This window comes from Ambystoma mexicanum, chromosome 6q (genome assembly GCF_040938575.1).
Source record: "Ambystoma mexicanum isolate Mex_15411 chromosome 6q, UKY_AmexF1_1, whole genome shotgun sequence".
Lineage (NCBI taxonomy): Eukaryota > Metazoa > Chordata > Amphibia > Caudata > Ambystomatidae > Ambystoma > Ambystoma mexicanum.
Window position 1 is genome coordinate 1,557,826,800 of NC_090937.1, and position 19,355 is coordinate 1,557,846,154.

Consider the following 19,355-nt stretch of genomic DNA (forward strand, 5'->3'; position numbering starts at 1 on the left):
GGAGTTGTTTCTGTTCCAGGTGTTCTTGGACTTGGTTATATGCTATTTTATCAAGGATGTTTAGTAAGAACGGCACTGTTGTTATTGGCCTGTAGTTTGTGGGCACAGCGGGGTTGAGGGAGGGTTTTTTTAATAAGGGGGTGACCCACGCTTCCTTGATGGTGGCTGGGACCAAGTTTTTATCGAAGGAGGCGTTTATGAATTTGGTTATGATGGGAGTCAGGGTGTATGCACAAGATTTGACTATTTTCGCTTGGTCGGAATCTCCCTTGCAGTTGGAAGCTTTAAGCTTCGATATGGTGTTGAGCACTAGTTCTTGTGAGACTGGGGTGAATTGAAAAGTTGGTTTGGTATTTTTATTAAGGGTGGCTAGGTGATTGTTGGTGGCGTATTTGTCTACTAGGCTAAGTTTTTTGGTAAGGATTTTATTTTGGAGTAGGTTGATCTTAACTGCAAGAGCGTCTTGGATTGTAGTGCACCACTCTTTGCTAGAGTTAGAACAATTTGAGACTGGGACTGGGTTTTCCAATTCTTTTAAAATTGAAAATAATTCTTTTGAGTCAGATGCAGCGTTACTGATCCGAGCGTTAAAGGCATTGGCTTTATGGCTGATGGTGGCTTTTTTATAGGTTTTGTTAGCCTCCTGGTAGGTTATTTCCATTTCTGGTGTGGGATGTTTTCTGTAGGTATGTTCAAGGGAACGTTTGGCTCTCTGTAGAGTGACAAGTTCCTTGTTGAACCAAAAGCACGATAGTTTTTCTGAGCATTTGGTTTTTGTAATGAGAGGTGCTACTGCGTTGATGGTGGATGTGAGGCAGTTATGGTAGGCCTCTGCTAGTGTGTTGGGGTAGTCATTGGAGATAGGCAGCGTATCTAGCACTTTGGAAAGCACTTGTTCTAGGTTTTCCGGCATGAATTTGCGAAGATTTCTGGTTTCATAAGAGTTGGAGGTTTTGGCGGTGGTTACGGGCGTTTCAGTATAGTTGATTGTGAATAAGATATTGTGATGGTCTGACCAGTCTAATGGTGTTATTGTGTCGATAGCGATATCCGTGTCAAGGGAGAGGATCCAATCCAGGGTTCTTCCTTTGATGTGAGTGGGGGCGCTCACTAGCTGTGTAAAGCTCATATCCTTCATACAGGAATGTAATGCTTCTACTTTGTGGTCATGGCTATCGTTAAATCCTAGGTTCAAATCTCCCAGGAGAACACATTTAGTATTAGGTTTGATAAGTGCTGCTAAAAGTAATGGGGTGTCTGTCTCTGGCTGACAATTGGAGTTGGGTGCTCTGTAGATGGCTACTATATTGATGGTTGTTTTTCCATTTATCGGAAGTTTGGCTAATAATATTTCGTATCCTAGTGGGTTTTCTATTGGACATGATTTATTTGGAGTGTGGTCTTTGCGATGATGGCAACTCCACCTCCATGTGCATGGGTCCTATCGGTTCTGAGAATAGTGTAGTCTGGAGGGATGGCTATGGTGAGGAGGGGGCCGGAGGCTTGGTTAACTAATTGCGAATTGTTAAAGATTCAGTGATAACTAATATGCCGAGCTGTGATTCTGTGATGAAGTCATGTATTTCAAGGGCATGGGCTCCTAAGGAGCGGGCGTTTATGAGGGCACATTTGAGGGTGGTGGGGGGTTTGTAGTGTAGGTTTTTCTTCTATTTCAGCGGACATAAGTCTGGGGGTATTGCTTGTTTTGGGATTGGTTTTGGGCATGAGGTAGTGGGCATTAATACATGATTTGATGGGTGTGGTGATCGGTAGTGTGTCATAGGATGTGTAGTGGCTAGCCTGATGCTGGGTTCGAGCTCTTGGGCAGGCCAGTCGAGCTTTACCAAATACAGGTATAGTGTGGTTGTCTTCATAGTTGCTATACTTCTGAGTGGGCTTGGGTGCGTTGGAAGCATCAGGGGGGCATGTATGGAGGCCTGAGTGTTGGCTTTGGGGATGGTGGTATGATTAGTCGCTGATGGGAAGGGTGAAGCTGAAGGCATGTACGGTGTAGGGCATGGGACAGGATGATGTCTTGGGCAAGATAATTTAGAGAGGTCCAACCGATTGTTGTGTACAATGTAGTTGTTTCCCGAGCAGGGAATAAAATTTGGGATGAGACAGAGCGGGAACATAATGATAGTTAGCCAACCTATCATGACTGAGTACAGCTAATGGTAGGGTGGAGGGGTTAGTCTAGACCAATGCTGGGTATGAGTGAGTGGACTACCGAGGCAGTTATTCGATAGGCACTATTAGACTCCACGGGAAAGGGGACTAACAGTTTCTGCCGCCTGATATCCCGGGCCACCGGGACTTGTAATGTGCTGGTGGCACCGGGATCTCAGGCAGTGCAAAAGGTGTATCGGGGTTGGCGGCAACCCGCCAGAGGCATCGGGGGGTTACCGCCAACCTTGTAATAAGGCCCACTATCTTTTCTTTTTTGATAATTCTCTATCTCAATACTCAAAGACATTGATGTTGTACATGAATCTAGATCTTACATCCGCACGTCCCGCTTCCTTGTCCCAGTATTTTGTAGATCTCGATCTGAGTATTTTCTTTTTTTTTTTAAAGTTCATTTTTATATGTAATCCTTAAAAGGAGTTCTGTGTTAACAATGTTTAAGGTATATTTGTGCACCAACTTATTCTTCCTCATCGTAGTCACCCACTATCTATGCCTCATTATTCCTCATCACAGTCCCCAACTACCCCACATCACTCTTCCTTGTCACAGTTTCTATCTACTCACTTCAATCTTCTTCATCACAGTCCTCAACTACACAACTTTAGTCTACTTCATTACAGTCTCCCAATAACCCCTTTTCACCCTTCATTGTTATGGTATACCATTACTAATCACTTCTTATCTATTAGTTTCAAAAAAGAAACACTTGATAAACCCGATGTTGTGCAGCTGAAGAAAAGATATTGGCCCTCATTACGAGTTCGGCGGTAACCATGCCGCTATTGGCGGCATGGCTGCTGCCGAAATCGCGTCAGGGTCCGGGTCCTCGGAATGAGGACTTACCGGGCCATTCTGAGTTCGGAAGGCCCGGTAATTCCTCCCTCCAAGGGCCCAGACACGGTCCTTCCCCATTCCTATTTCAGCCCCCAAACGGCTGAATGGGAATGGGAGAGGGAGCAAACAATGGGCCGTTACGAGATGGCCCATTGTTTGCTCCCTCTTCCCCTCGCGGGACCCGGTAAGCATGCCTGGTTTTCCCAGGCGTGCTTACCGTGTTCCGCGAGGGGAACTCGTAATGCGGCGGTACGGGGTAAACGGCGCCGGCACCTTTTACGGCGCCATTCACTCCGTACCGCCAGGGTTGTAATGAGGCCCATTTATAGCAAATTATATGTTGTTATCAGGTATGTTATCAGAGAAAAATGTGGTGTTCTATAGTATAACAAAACCCATGAAATTCAGTGAAAATCCTTTAGTTGAGGCAACGTTAAGGTGAAACAATCTGTGCTTAGGGGCTGTGCAATTGGGGCATCAAAGTTAAGGTGGCACAGCTTCAGCACATGCCGAATTTAAGGGGTTTGTGGCGTTATATCGGCACCTTAACTTTACGTCGACAAATGAGTTTTCACCGAATTACAAGGATTACGTTGCATCAAATTGTTTCACATTATGCTGCCTCAACTAAAGCTTTTTCACTGAATTTCAAGGGTTTTGTTTCACTGAAAATATTGACCTTAACTGTCTCTTAACTGAAGTTTTTTCATGTCTCTAGTCAAACGGCATCATTTCCACTTGATTGTGCTGTAACACAATCCCGATGTGGTATTTGACACAAACATACCACACTGGACTCCACAAGTCACAGGCCTAACACATTACTGACTGTGTAACCCCTCTTTCAGACTTCTAGAGGCACACACCTGATATGTTGATGATTGTGATACCACTGATTGTGTAAAGAAATGGCCTGACATACTGAGTTTCAACTGGACTGCACATACAATGTCCGGCACTAATCTATCCTGCCCTACTTTCCTGAGAACACTCTAACAGAGTGGGCTGTGTTCTCCTTCTCTCCTCTTGAATTCCACTGACCCCTCTTCCACTTAACACAATGTGGCATTTAAACCTTGAAGATCACAATGTGTGCCAGAGTTGTACATCCAATGCATGCCTCTCTGAACAAAGCTACAAATCAGGTACAGGAAGGCGGAGATAACAGGGTATTTTCAGGGCAGGCTATGTAAGATGTAATTCTGTGATGCTTTTCATAGGCTTCATTCCATCCCCGCCTGAGGAAGTGGAGACATTCCACGAGGGCTTGCAAATAAGCAAAATAAATGACTTTGTTAGTCTAATAAAGGTACCGACTCGTTGTTTAGTTTTGGATCAATATTCTATTCAACTCTTGGCTGACACGGTACAAGTACACTAACGATGTATGAATATATGTGGATGGGGGTGCTCGGGAAGGCAGAGTGCAAAAGCACATGGAGCGCTCCTGCCCCCTTGCTTAGACCCTTGGAGACATACATTCTCCACTTACATTCTGACCATTACCTGACATACATACCAGCTGATTATAGACTTCCACAGTGCCACATTAAACATGCTAAGTGTAAAACACATGTAGAATTATAATAAAGCTTATAATCTTAAAAACAAGCTATAGTTTGTGATTGTATTTACATGAAACACAAACAATAGTACATCCTCAGGAGGATTGCATTAGGTGTCAGCAAGGTCTTCTGGGATGCTGTACCTGATTGATGTGATGGGCAACTGTGATGAGGTGATGTTTCATCTTCTCCAAGTCCTCACCATGACGAAGGAACTGCAAGAGAACCAGCAAGAATTACGTGGTCAATTTCCGGATCGCCACCGAAAATCTATGCCACGTGCAAACTTACCTCTTGTTTGTCAGCCACTAAAAAAAGCTCAATGTTGTACATTTCTTGAAGGCTCTAAAAAAAAATAAAGTATAGAGAACAATGTTTAAAGAATAGCACAATTTATCAAATGGCCAGTCCTTAATAAAAACCGTATTGTACTGCATCCAACGGCAAAGTTCTCTTTATTGGTATAAAACAGAGCTGAAGTATGCACCAGCCAATGCCCCACATCTGTCCTCTCTTCAAAAAGAAAAGTGCATATGTTGTGTATCCATCATGTATGTGTTTATTAGAAATTGGCAAACATAATGCTGGTAGCATTATTGGACAGGCACATGCATAAAAGGTTCCATGTGTTAATATCCCCACAAAAATATTGCCATCTTTTTGCAGCAATATGGACCCATTGTCCACCCTGCGGGGGACACCCTCGCAACCCCCAAATTATTTTACAATGTGCGGGGGACACCCCAGCAACCCCCGCTCCCACAAATTAACCCCCCCAAAAATATCGCCTATGGCGAGACAAATAGCCATATGTACGGCAATATTTTTGGTGGGGATATTTTGTAGAGATACCATATAAAACCATGCCAATACATGTATTTCATGTTTAAGTATGCAAGGATCTGAGGCACTTTTCATAGACCAAACATTTCTATAAGGGCAACTGAGTTTGCTGGATACCCTTGGAGCAGAATCAGAAAAAGACCTTCCACTGCAACCATAGTTTTACTGGTATTACCCAAATTGTTTGTTTACAATTGTTCAAATACACAATTGACCGAATTTAAAGGGTCACAAATGACCTTTTCACAATTGACCGAATATATATATATATATATATATATATATATATATATATATATATATATATATATATATATATATATATATATATATATCGGTTTGGTTATATATATATATATATATATGTACATATATATATATATATATATATGGGTGTTGGGTGGGGGGTTGTGGGAGGTTTCCCCCCCTCCCCCCACATATATGGTACAATTGACCGTCACAATTCGGTCAATTGTGAAAAGGTCAATTGTCATTTGAACAGTTGTAAAACGAACAATTCGTATACAACCGTTTTACTACTAAGCCAATTGTACAGCTGTTACTCTGAATCTGTAGCCACTGTTGCGGCCACCTGCTGTGTTGAATCCAGGCCTATCATCATGCTCTTCACATTTGCAAGGCAACCACCCATTCTCATGCAGCTGGACTTTGCATGGGGGTCTGACCGGGCTGTGCTTACCTAGAATGCATTGGAGTAGACACTCATGCCTTCAGCCTGCGAGCTGAGGTCTTGCCACAGGTTGACAACTCTGCCACTATTCCTCCTGGCTGCCATGCCTTACACTTTCCCCAACAGACTCATTCAAGGAGCGATTCAGATAGATATTCACACCCATTCTATTCTTTGGGATGCTCTTAGAAGGTACCCTGGGATGCAGTACTGATTGGAGTCTCCCACCTAAAAGCACCTTGTCCTACCTATGCTTAGTTACTTTCTTACTCCTCCAATGTTCCAATTTCTCCTCCAACAATGGACCAAAGCTGCTGCATTAGAGGAAAGTTTCAGCTGTGATTTCTCTCACCCTCCTGGCAACTTCTTGGTAATGGTACCTAATTATCCCATATTCAATTGAATTCAAAACACCATCATTTAGGAGCTGTCTATATTGCAGCGTTAGATCTAAGCTCTGCATTCAACACGGTATTACGAGATTTATTATGGGCCAAGATGCTAGCGATGGGCTTCCCGCGTCATTTAGTAGCGCTCATTGCCTTATTACACTCACATACCAGTTATAGAATACGACTTAATAAGGAGGGTGCTCTTACTGAACCTATTCCATCTAAAATTGGGTTAAAACAGGGCTGCACACTGGCGGCTGTCTTGTTTAACTTATATATATGTGATGTAGAGGATTGTTGGGCTGTAATTGTTGGCTGTAAATCTGTAATCATGCCAAATTGTCTACCCGATTAAGTTAGGATGCCTTAAAATTAACTACATTGGTTTTGCCGACGATATCCTAATTTTTGATAAAACCCCCTTTGGTCTACAGAATAAGATTAATGCATTTAACATCTTTGCTGCCTCTCATAACTTAAGAGTAAATCATTTTAAGTCATCGATTATTATATTATCTGATGGGAAAAAAAAGTGTTCCTATAATTGGTCGATTGATGGAAGACACATTGAAATAGCATCTGAGATTAAATATCTGGGATATCCCCTAACTGATGCCTTTTCTAAATCCTGGTGGTGGGAAAAAATACAAACCAGAATCAAACCTTTAATATCACAAATGCGTATAATCATGGCTAAAAATTGTGAATTTTCACTTCTGCCGATTATACAGTTTTATCTCTTAAAAATTGAGCCAACAATTATTTACCTAACTGATATGTGTTTATATGAGGTTGATGACATACTGGACACAGCTCAAGGGATAATATGGAAAAAGGTACTTGGTCTAGCCCTTGCTGTGCCGAATGACATTGTTCGACATGAACTGGGTCTCCTACCATTATCCGTTAAACGGAACTGGCGATTGCTGAACAACTATGTTAAAATACTTGACCCTTCATCCAATTCTCTTTATGAAGACTTAAAAAATCTGCTGGAAACAGGGAGTGTGAGATCATTAACTGATTATGCAGATAAATGAATGATTTAATGACAGTATTGGGAATTCTGAAAGAAGACTTAATACTGGGACTACCAAGCTGTAAACGCAAATTGCATTTATATTACTGGTGCTGTCAAGCGGACAGAATAGGGCTATATAGTTCTTATTATGAGTATGCCCAGTATAGAAGAAAGTGGGGGGAGAGGTCGAAATACATTATGCAATTCCCATCCTCCGTTGCTCGAAGGTTATATCTTCGCTTTAAACTCGACTTGTATCATACTAATGAAAAGTTACTCCAATGGGGGAAATGTGATGCAAAGTTTATGTTTGGATCATGTCGATTCTGTAATCATGCCAAGGTCTTGGAGACCCTCAAACATTTAGTCATACATTGTACATTTTTTGAAGACTTGCGTCAATCTAGGTTCGGCAATTTTTTGGATTCTGACGTAATTTTGTCTCGTGAGGCACTATGGCAAAAATGTATGAATGGCAATAATACTAAACTTATTATAAGATTAACACAGATCCAAACAAATATTGACTCTAAACTAAATTAATTGAAATTTTGTGGAATCTGATATTTAAAAAAAAATTTGAAAAAAGAATGTGAATTAGCATTATGTAACGTTGATTATTCTAAGCTATTCTTTTACATGTTTAATATCAATTTATAGGAAAATAATTGTTCAATGTATGATTTTTAAATTGTTTTATATTATGTGATAAATTCTGTATTAAATTTGTAAAGGTTTTTTTTACCATATACAATAAAAAAAATAAAAAAATAAAAATTGTACCTAATTGTGTTGCCTACCAATTAGTTCTCTGCTCAGCTTGCCTTCTACCCCAATAGCAATATACAATAACATTCATGGTCACTGCTTATATAGAATAGAAAAGTAAAACATTTGTCTCACTCTTTTTCTGCAGGGTAAAGTAGAGGCCAGGATTACAAAGCACATGAGGCATCAGACAGAGGTCAAGGACAAAAAAATCAAACATGGGCACATTTATAGCATTCAATATCGTCTTTAATGTTGGAGGCTGACAATTGAGAATACCCCGCCCAGATAAATTATGGCGAGGAACGGTGAGTCGTGCAGATGTGATGGGGTACTGGGACAAGGAAGAGGGAGTTGGGGATAATGCAACAGATGGGTGTTGGGGTGAGACGAGTGAGGCAGAGAAATGCAATGTATTACTAATGGGGTACAGGAACAAGGAAGAGAAAGGTGGGATTAATGGGGTAATGGGAAAAGGAAGAGTGATACATGGGTACTGGGCTAATAGGACGAGGAAGCGGGCAGTGGGATGAATGCAACAGTTTTTAGTGGGGTACGGGGACAAGGAAGAGCAGTGGGGTAATGCAACTGATCACTAATCAGGTATTGGGATGAAGCAGAGGGAGGTGGCGTTAATGGGGTACTGGGATGAGAAAGAGCAAAGAAGGGGTACTAGGGCACTGGGAGGGAAGACAACAAGAGAGATGGGGTAATTGGGCACTAGAACGAGGAAGAGCGAGGCGAGGGTATTGCAATGGATTTGTTTTGGGGAAGGAGACGAGGACCAGTGAGGCGGGATTAATGGGATGAGGAAGAGTTAGAATGTAAATGGGGCTACATCCCTGTAGGCAGCAGAATGCGATAGAGGCCTCTCTGGGTCAGCATAGGTCCTTGGCACTGGTCTCTCTAGATGTGGTGGAGGTCTTCGACTATATGGAGTGTACCTACCTGCTCCATGTTTTGGGCATGAAGGCATTCGCCAGGGGCATCCACCAGCGATGCCCTTGCATTCTCCATTGCAATAAAGAGGCTGGCCTATATGATTCCGTAGGACCCAGAATTGCATTGCTTCCGGGAGACACATTGTGTAAAGAAACGGATCTCCCTAGGCACCCCCTGCGGGCCAAATGCTTCCTTCAAAAATTTTCATAAAACGTCACATATACCTTCACATGTTTGTATATTTGGGGCTACACATCATTACAATATGAATGAGCAGTTCATAAGGGTAAAAGAGATGGTTTATTGTTCATAGAATGTGTAGACACCCCCGTGTTCGTGCTAGCAGGCCTGGGAGAAGTAAGATAAAAGGAGATCAAAAAAAAATTTCATCCTATGTGCACTCATTTTTAAATGTAATACTGATCCATGTATCCACAGTGCGCATGTGTATTCATAACACAACCCCCGTGTGCTGCACAGTGGGATAAATGGTTTAAACCGAAGTAATTGAAAAACATGTCTATAGGCGAAATGACTCATTTGTTTAGGGGTTTGCAAGGATGCGATTGGGTTCTCTTGCAATGTCTCAATCACACCTTTGTTAAAATCACCCGATTGTACCAGGTTCGTGGGAACAGGAATTCGTTTATATCCCAACCTCAAAATGATAAACCTATTTTTATTTATTTAGCATTTTTAAAGCGCTCACACAGCCCGCGGCATCGAGGCGCTGTTAGTTGCGTGTTTTTTTTTTGTCTTAGTTGCCTATTTATAACGCACTTAAACACTCAGAGGTTTCTAAGCACGGACACGGGGATCGAACCTGTGTGTTTTATGTCATCTTGCTTCTTAGGCAAAGACGTTGCCGCTGAGCTATCCTCCCGGGACCTAGATGTGATGGCATCTCCAAGGAGGCAGGCAAATCATTCCTGTATAGACTGAAGAGAAGGGGGCTGTGGCAGCACCAGTTGCACCCCCTCCTCTCTAGCACTTTGTCTTTGGAAGTATCTTTTTTATTTTTATTGCACCCTTAAAAATCAGACCTATGTCCTGCCACCAACTCCACAAACTCAAGATTGCACATTATGCACCACCATTCATCGACCCTGTTCGGTGTCCAGTGATAAATCTGCCTGGGAAATGGCCAACAGGGGGCAACATTTCCCAAAAAATGCACCCTCATTAAAATCAACCCTTTCCCCAAATATTATACATGGGAGTTTATAGTATAAAATGATACCCCTCCTAGAATAGTTTGGGAACATATTTTAGGTGTCAGGGAAAACAAGTCGCCTACCTGGTGACTTTTTCTAGGAGACATTATCACATGGAACCCCTTGGCCTTGTTGCTTCACCTGTCTAGCTCACTAAGAGCCTCCAATACACATGAAACTCACCCAAGGAGAAGGCTCGCATAGACAGGTTGGGAGCCCTAATTAACCGCACAGTTGAGAAACTTCCCATCTGCAGGGATGATTAGGTTTTCACATGTACAGCCCTCAAGGCCAGAATATACACGTCTGACACGTAGCTGACAGGGAGGATTTCAAGGGGAAATTTAGAATCATTGATGTGTGAACGGACATTTGCAGGAATTCAATCGAGATTAATAAAAATGCCAGAAGACTCGGAAAAGTCATCTGAAATAAATGCAAGTAAAAAAATAGAAAAATAGAAAATACACAGCAACTTCCCACAAGGAAGAACCAAAGTGTTATCAAAATGAGGAAATCTCTTGGAAATTTTAGAAGGCTGAGTTGCAGAGAGAAATTATTCAAGACTGGGGATGTATGTTGGGGATTACACTCACATTTTACAATTAATCCTATCGTGTCGCTGCGATTCCTGAGAACCACTTTCAACACGGGAGCCAATAGCACCCAAAACGCCTCCCATCCTAAAGACGTGGGAGGGGGCAACAATTGCAGTATCCCTTTCTTCTCGGGGCAAGAAAGGTCATGTTTCCAATTCAAACCACAGGACTAATACACATTAAAGTGTTTTTGTTTACAATCAAGCCGCAGGAACTATCACCCCAAACCCAAAGAATATGATTATCCCATTGCATGAAGAGCCAAGGGGAAGGAAGGGGACCAGAAGTCCAACTCTCTCCGCCGGACCCTTGTTGTCTGGGATAAGGATAGTCATCCAACTCAGAACTGTTAGACGATATTTACTCTAACCAGGGAAACAACTTCTGATCTGCTGTCCAAGCCTTGGCCTTCTACCACCTGAGTGGTGGCTATGCCCTTTTAAAAAAGCCTTCCGGCGACTAACCTGGCACCAATCTTCATGTGTACATGGTAAACCTAAAACATATGAAACAACTAATGTTTATGGTGATTGCATTTTAAATGCAACTGTTCACCACTGTCACTCAAAATCAGTTGAAACTTCCTGGGACTCCAAGTTCCCCAAAGCCTCCGGTACTGTGACGAGGAAGAGGAGAAAGGAGTCCATGTGCAGGAAATGTCTAGTTGGCACAATACTATTCAGCTGCGCGGGTCCTTTAAATCCCCAGATCACCTGCAGCAAGGGGAACGGAGAAGGAAGCATGCAGAGTGTGCAGAGTGGGAAGCGAGACTGGTGGCTGGAGAAATCCCATGAAGAGCCGTGGGGAGAACAGGAGATGTCTTCCAGACGCAGATTGGTGGCGTTCAGAAATGGAGAAGAGGAACTCTAGAGGAGAAAAGAATGGTGTGCAGCAGGGCTGTCAGAGGAGACATGGCCCTACAGAGCTACGCAGGTTCTCATGGCGAAGGACACAAGAGCCGACACAGGACCTAATGAGACTCTGCCCAGAAGAGGAAGCTGGCACCTCGTAAGCACATCACAGCAGCCGCAAAGTGAACCAGCGAGTCAGCCTAGAAGCTTAGGTGGCCCAGGGATGTGCGAACACATTAAACTGTGTTTGAAAAGCATTTTTTAATATCTACCAAATACAACTGAAAGAGAAGGCAAACATGGTACAGTTTCCCAAAATGAGATATCAGTAGGGGGAAACCTGGAACCAGTATTGCCTAAGCCAAAAGACAATACCAAAAGAACAACATGTGCAAATATTGTACAATTTCCCTGAAATGAGAGGTCAGTAGTGGGAAACCTGGAACCAACATTTCCATAAACCGTGAGAAACAAGGAGGGAAGAGTTGTACAATTCTCCTGACATGAAATGTCAGTTATTAGAAACCTGCAACATGCATTGCCAAGAGTCAAGAGAGATTGAGAGAAAGGTTGACAGCCAGGGCTTCAACAACCCCTCCAATATGGGATGTCAGTATGGTGGAAATTGGCACAGCTAGCAACTGAAGTCAACAAAATGGTGCTAATGAAGAAGTACAATTGTGTGATACTTAAGGAGAATGTGCATGTAGAAGAAAGGCTTGATAAGAGTATCAGGTAGTGAACCGTTTTGGAAAGAGATCCCTGCATGGGAGTACACCAGGGGATCTGTATGAGTCAAAAAAGGAATATTCCTAGCAGGGGAGTAGACCAGGATCTCAAGAGTTTTAAGTTGAGAAGTTTCCTGGCAGGAGAGTGTACCGGGAAACTCACTTTAAACTGGTATGTTAAAGAGAGACTTGGTCATATTAAGTAGTTGTTCAATTGAGCACTTTGCCAAACAGAAACTTTGAAAAGACTTGCCTTTTGCCATACCTGAATCACTATTAGAGAAAAGACATTTGTTTAGCCATCCTGAAAAGTAGGAAATACTTTCCTTTGCCATATTCCAACCAGTGCCATGAAACAGACATTTTGTTTTGCCATTCTGACAGACTAGGAGAGGTTTCCTCTTTGCCATATTCCATCTAGTGCTGTGGAGGGAATATTTGTTTTGCCATCCTGTGTAAAATATCTTGTAAATTAGACATTTGGAATGCTTTTTAAGAGACTGGTCTTCACACAGAACACTGTGAACAATTTTCCAGAAACGATCGAGTGTAAGGGAACCAACCTCTGGATGCAAGGATTGTTTTGGTTGAAGTTATATGTTTGCATTTTTGCACATTTTTGTTGAGTTCAACTTTAGTCTTGGTTTCATAGGAAGGGATATTCACATTAAGAAAAGGATAGTTAGGCATTTATCCAAACCCCTTTACGTTAATAAAAATGGCTAATGTTGAGAATAATACCACTTTGTGTCCGGCTCTCATTTCTAACTCCTCACACGCCCCACTCCTTTTTCCTATGCTTTCCTCAAAGGGTTTGTCCTCCTATGATTGTAAAGCGCTCTTTTGCTTCCTGAAGCTAGGTCCGTGCTGAATAAACATCATAATCATAATAATAATAATACTGAACCATTAAAAATCTGGCAAAAAAGCTAACAACACAGGAAAACACACAACAGATTATTTTTGATAACAATAAGAAAAATGACTTAATTTAAGGCATTGGGACAGCATCATCCTTATATGTGCCATCACAGATTAAATGAATCTAACGTTAAATGTATTAGACAGGCTATATATAATCAACCACAGTTTTCAGTTTGTATGTTTCGTTTGGCAAGTTCTTACAAATATTTAAGAAATAGGGGGGATTGTGTTTGGCACATCACACAACTACACATTCTCTATTAAGAGATGGACACCAGTCGTCAATCTACGGGGCCTGCACTACCTACAACATTCTCTTCCTAAATACTCTCCCTCTAGAGTCCTCCGCTTGTCCTCTTCCAACTTTCTGCGGGTGAGCCGCTTTAAAAAACAGAGATTTGGGGGTAGATCTTTATCCTCTACAGGTGCCTCCCTCTGGACCACCCTCCATGCTTCTTTCCATCCAGAGCCAGAGCACCTTAAGTTCCGGAAACTCCTCAAGACCTTCCTTTTCTCCTCCTCCTTCTCTCTCCCTCTCCCCTGCTAACCTCCTTTCTTTTCTCCCCACCCTCCTTCTCCTCCCTAACTTTGCTCAGTTTAGAAGACTGGTAGCCTGGTTCACCTCCAGAGCCTACAGGTCCCCGGCTCCCCACCATTCTTTTGCACTTGTCTCCAAGCTGCTACACTTTGTTCAACATTACTGCACTTTCAGCTTACGCTCCTTGAGCGGGGCAACCTCTCTGCACTTAACTCAGGGCCCTGCTGGACCGGACTCTTTGTTCCCCCTACACCCCTGTCTCTGCACCCTTGTGTGTATGTGCACATGACCGAAATGTACTAAAACCAGTTAGTTTGTCTGTCCTGTCCCCACCTACCATTTTCCATTTCCCCTACCGAGCTTGGTCTCAACTGTACCTCATTCACTTGCACTAGGAGAAAAGTGGTCAGGCCTAGTATGCTAGTTTTCTGCTTAGATCATTCAAAATCTTCAAGGCCTAAGAATGATGACTGTATTCTCTTGTTCCCAGCCCACCTTGAAGTGCTTTGAAACCCTTCACCTGTGTATAAGCGCTATAAAAACAATAAATAAATAAGTAAAAGCTGTAAACTGTGAAGTACTTTCAAGTCAGGCAAACCTATGATCCTATGCTCGTCTTTTAGCTGCAGCCAAGATAAAACTATATTTCTAAAAGCTTCTTTTGCTTTGTTCCTCACTGGCGTCGCCCCATTAATGTTGTCCTGAATTAATTGACCTACCTGGTTTGATGGCTGTAATGACGTAGGAGCTGGGTTTTGGGATACTTGCTCACCCGGCCATGAACTTTCCAACCCTCGTCTATCTAGAATGTTACTTCATCCTGCTGTTGGGGGGTTCTGGGCACGTGTATCTGTTGTTCTCCAGGGAACTTGGTTCTTTCCTGGTTTAGCATTCCCAAGCCACTTCAGGAACTCAGCTAAGCTCTCGGAAATCACCTAAGCTCTCGGCTTGAAACAAAATTATATTTTATTTATATTGCGTGCATACACAAGTGTTTCAGAGCGCGACCAGGCAAAGGGAGGGGAACAGGGGAGAACAAAAACAACGATCTTGGTTATGTTTTGTTATAATGCACTCCTTTTTGAGTTGCCAGTCAGAGAAGACTTTCTGATCAAGACTTGTCCTTTCCAAGTTTGATGTCAAAGCTGTTACTTGGTGTCAAATCCGTACCAGGACTCCTTCGACCACAATCTCTGTTAGTGTTGTTACTGATGCCAGTGATGTTTCTTTTTGTTCCCCAGAACTACTATAATTTATGCTATAGATCTCTGGTTTCATTGTGGCTTTTCTAGTGAGCTTAAACATATCTGTGTCAGGAGGCAAGGTCAGAGTCAGCTCCTTAGGTACTGTTAAACATGGCGGATTTCAGGGTGAATTTAGGACATACCCACTAACGTCCCCTCTCTCTTCTCTCAGTCACTGCCTTCTCATTGCACGCCTCTCCAGAACTCCTGAGAGCAGATTCACAAGGGGAAGTTTCTTCCAAAGTCAGTCTGGCTTTGGGGGCTTCTTGAGGCTGATTTGCTCTTGTAAATGAATCAGTGAACTTGCGCTGGATAGAAATGTAAGAACTGAAGGCACGTATGCATAGTTCATATTGCAGGGATCGCCTCTAACTTTCATACAGTCATGGAAGCATCCATTTGTCTACCTCAACTCATGAGATCGTGTGAGAGGCACTCTTATTAGGAAAAGAAGTAATGTTCATTGCAAACAAATATTCAGCCAATGAAAATCACAATGGTGATGGAAGAAGCACATGACTGTGATGTTTGCTGCCGCCGGTGATGTGGGCGGCAGCAGTGTTCAGGAGCGGGCCTCGGCGGAGGCCTGCTCTGGTGCAGGGGGCGTCGCAGGACGCAGGACAGAAAGAAAGACACGACCACTTGCTGAGGTGCATAAACCCGGACTGGGGCGCTGACGCCAGTTCCAGTGATTCCTTTATTTTCCTATCGTCACGTGCCCCGGACTAACGGGTCACGTGACACCACATTCCTCCCCAGCTTGGAGGTGTTTAACCAACTGTTTAACATAAGTGATTTTAGCAAGATATTATTTGCTCCGCTGTCTCAGAGTCTGTCTTGGCGGGGTTTGCGGTATATTCCGTCCACCACGTATCCTTGAAGACGGGACGACGGTCTGGGTCTTTCTCTTAGAAGGTACCGAGTGCTGCTTCTCTCCGGTGTGTCCGTTCTCGGGGCTGCCGGCATGGCTGGGTCCTCTTGCTGGAGCGGTGCTCCGGAGGTGGGTGTTGTGGCGCAGGCTCTTGACAGTGTTTGGCTCTGGGGTGTGAGTGGTGCTCTGTTGCCTCGCTCCTTGGAGATACTAGTTGCTCTTCCCACAATTCAGATGGTACTCTCCTGAAATGCGACACGTTTCTTGTCACGGTCTCGCTTCCTCGTGTGGCGGTGACCATGCTGTGGTTCGTCGCGCTGCCTGTCCATGGTTGCGGCTCGAAGTTAAGGGACATCTTCTTGGGTGTTTCTCGGTTTCTGACAATTACTGTGTCACCTGGTCTTAGTTCTCTGTGGCGGGCTCGCCGGGCAATAATTTCTTGTTCGTTCCGCCTCAGTCGCATTTCTTCTATGGCTGGGATGTCCGGTTCGGGGGCTACCCATCGAGGGTGTATGGGGAGCTCTGCATGTATCGGTACTCTGAGCAATAGGGCGGCAGGCCTGACCCCGGTGGATGAATGAGGGGTTTGCCTGTGTGTACTTAGGAATCGATAGACAGCTTTCAGCCATGGGTGTCCTTTTCCTTTGGCGATGCGAATGATTTTGTTCAGCGACCCCATAAATCTTTCTGCATCGCCATTCACTTGGGGCCATCTGGGGGTGATGCGCTGGTGCTTGACGTTTACTTCTTTGAAGAATTCACGCAGTGCTTGGCTGGTGGATGATGGGCCGTTGTCGCTCTTAACCTTTCTCGGAATTCCATGTGTCGCGAATATCTTCTCCAGCGTGAGGATCGTGGTCTCTGCATCTGTGGATGCGACGTGCTCTACCTCAGGATATCTGCTGAACTCGTCGATCACTACGAGTAGGTATCCTTCGCCTGCGATTGTGCAGTGATCCATGCTAACTGCATCCCACCGCTTGCTGCTCCTCGGAGCGCTACTGATGGGTTCTGGGTTCTCCGGTCTCCTGGATGCTTGGCACGCGGCACATGATTCCACCAGCTCCATTACCCTTTGTTGCATATTGGGCATCCACATTCTAGATTTGAGGTATGCAGTGGTCTTGATGATGCCTTGGTGGCCGCTGTGGGCTAGCCGTAGGGCTCTCTCCTCTAATGACAAGGGTAGCACGATGCGGTGTCCCTTGAGGAGTACTCCTTCGGGAGCAACGTAGAGTTCGTGTCGTATCCCGAGCAGTGCCCGGAGTTTGGTTTGGGCTGATGTGGTGCGCTGAGCTATGGATGTGAGGTAGGTCTTCCAGTTGCCTGATTGGATGGCAGTTGTAGTGTGTTGCAGGATGGTGTCTGTTTCTGTTTCACCGGCTATTTCCTGTATGGTGAGGGCGCGTGGCATACGTGTTCGTCCGTTTCTTTCGAGTGCTGTTGTTCTCCCCTGGTGGCAGGTCTCGGGTGGCGGGACAAGTAGTCTGCTGGGTTGTCTGTCACTGGGCGATAGTCGACCTCTATGTTATAGGGCTGTAGCTGCAGCATCCATTTCTCAATGCGTGCCGGGGGATGGGGAGCAGAGCCTCGGAATATCGGGATCAATGGCTTATGATCGAGTAGACTTTTGCTTGTTTTCCGAGCAGGTATACTTTGAAAAGACGACATCCCCACAGGATGGCAAGGGCTTCCTTCTCAATGTGAGCATAGTTTTGCTCTGGTTTGGTGAGTGCCCGACTGGCAAACGCAATAGGGAACACATTACCCTTGTTGTCCGTTTGAGTTAGGACAGCTCCTAGGCCTACTGGGCTGGCATCTACTAGTAGTTCAGTGTGCCTGTCTACGTTGAAGAAGGCCATGGTTGTGGATGCTGACAATGTGTCCTTGATCTGCTGGAAAGCTTGTTGGTGGATCGATGTCCACTCCCATTTCTGGTCTTTTTTGGTCAGTTCACGTAGTGGGCTTGCGATGTTAGCAAGGTCTGGAATGAAACGCGCACAGTATGTCGCCATCCCCATAAAACTTCTCACCTCCGTGGCTGATTGAGGTGCTTTGGTGTTCTTAATGTCGTCTACCTTTGATGGATCAGGGGATACGCCTTTGGCACTGAAAATATATCCAAAGAAACATAGTTCTTCTTTTGCGAATTCGCATTACTCTGCATTCAGCGTCAGGCCTGCTGTTTCTAGCCTGCTCAGGACTGCTGCTAGGCGTTTGTGGTGCTCTTTCTCGTTTGAAGCGTACACGAGAATGTCGTCGCTGATATTCGTGGTGTCATCTAGGCCCGTGATGACCTTGCGGATTTCGTGCTGGAAAACCTCGGCAGCCGACGATATTCCAAAGTTAAGCTTGTACCTCATTAGCCCAAGGTGAGAGGAGAATGTGGTGATGTACCTTGAGTCTCTGGCTAGTTTGAGCTGGTGATAGCCCGATCTTAGGTCTAGTTTGCTGAAGATTGTTGCTCCAGTGAGATCTACAATGAGCTCGTCTATATTTGGGGTGATGTGGCGTTCTCTTCCGATCGCTGCGTTGGGGAGCCTCATATCTATGCAAATTCTCACGGCGTTGGGCTGTTTCGGTTTTTGGGCCACCACCATTGGTGACACCCACGGGGTAGGACCTGATGTTTTTTCGATTATCCCTGCTTCTTCAAGTTTGGTTAGTTCTTCCTCTACGGCTTCTCGCAGATGGAATGGTATCCGCCGGTGCCGTACTGCTTTCGGCTCTATCGTGGGTTCTATGTGAAGTTTGATTGTGCGGCCTTTTAGACACCCGATGCCTTGGAACAATTTCTTGTGTTGCTGTATTAGATCGTCACGTTCGTTGTGTTGGAGGTTAAATGCAAAATGAATTAGTTTTAGTTTCTCTGCAGTCTTGCAGCTGAGCAGCGTTTCACAGCCAGCATCCACTACATAGATGCGCGCCCTGCAGCTAGTGTTATTGTGGGCGAAGTCAGACTTGAAGGACCCTTGTACAGGTAGGGGTTTCTTACATCCATACGCGTATAGTCTGACTTTCTTCTTGTGGAGCGTGGGTTTCGGGCAAAGCTTGCTGAATGCTGTCGCTGGCATTACATTCACTGTTGCGCCAGTGTCAATGACAACTTTCAGTGGTTCGCCGTTGGCGATGACGGTACA

At 44.2% G+C, this 19,355-nt stretch overlaps 1 protein-coding gene across 1 annotated transcript in view; it reads right to left on the bottom strand.

Annotated features, from left to right (window-relative positions):
* The window catches only part of ADAM33 (ADAM metallopeptidase domain 33), a 390,445-nt gene that overhangs the window by 131,382 nt on the left and 239,708 nt on the right, over window positions 1–19,355 (bottom strand). The window contains exons 6-7 of the mRNA XM_069630341.1: window positions 4,881–4,934; window positions 4,733–4,804 (exon numbers count right to left, since the gene is read on the bottom strand). Coding sequence (XP_069486442.1) covers window positions 4,733–4,804; window positions 4,881–4,934 — 126 coding nt within the window. The remainder of the gene's footprint in view (window positions 1–4,732; window positions 4,805–4,880; window positions 4,935–19,355) is intronic.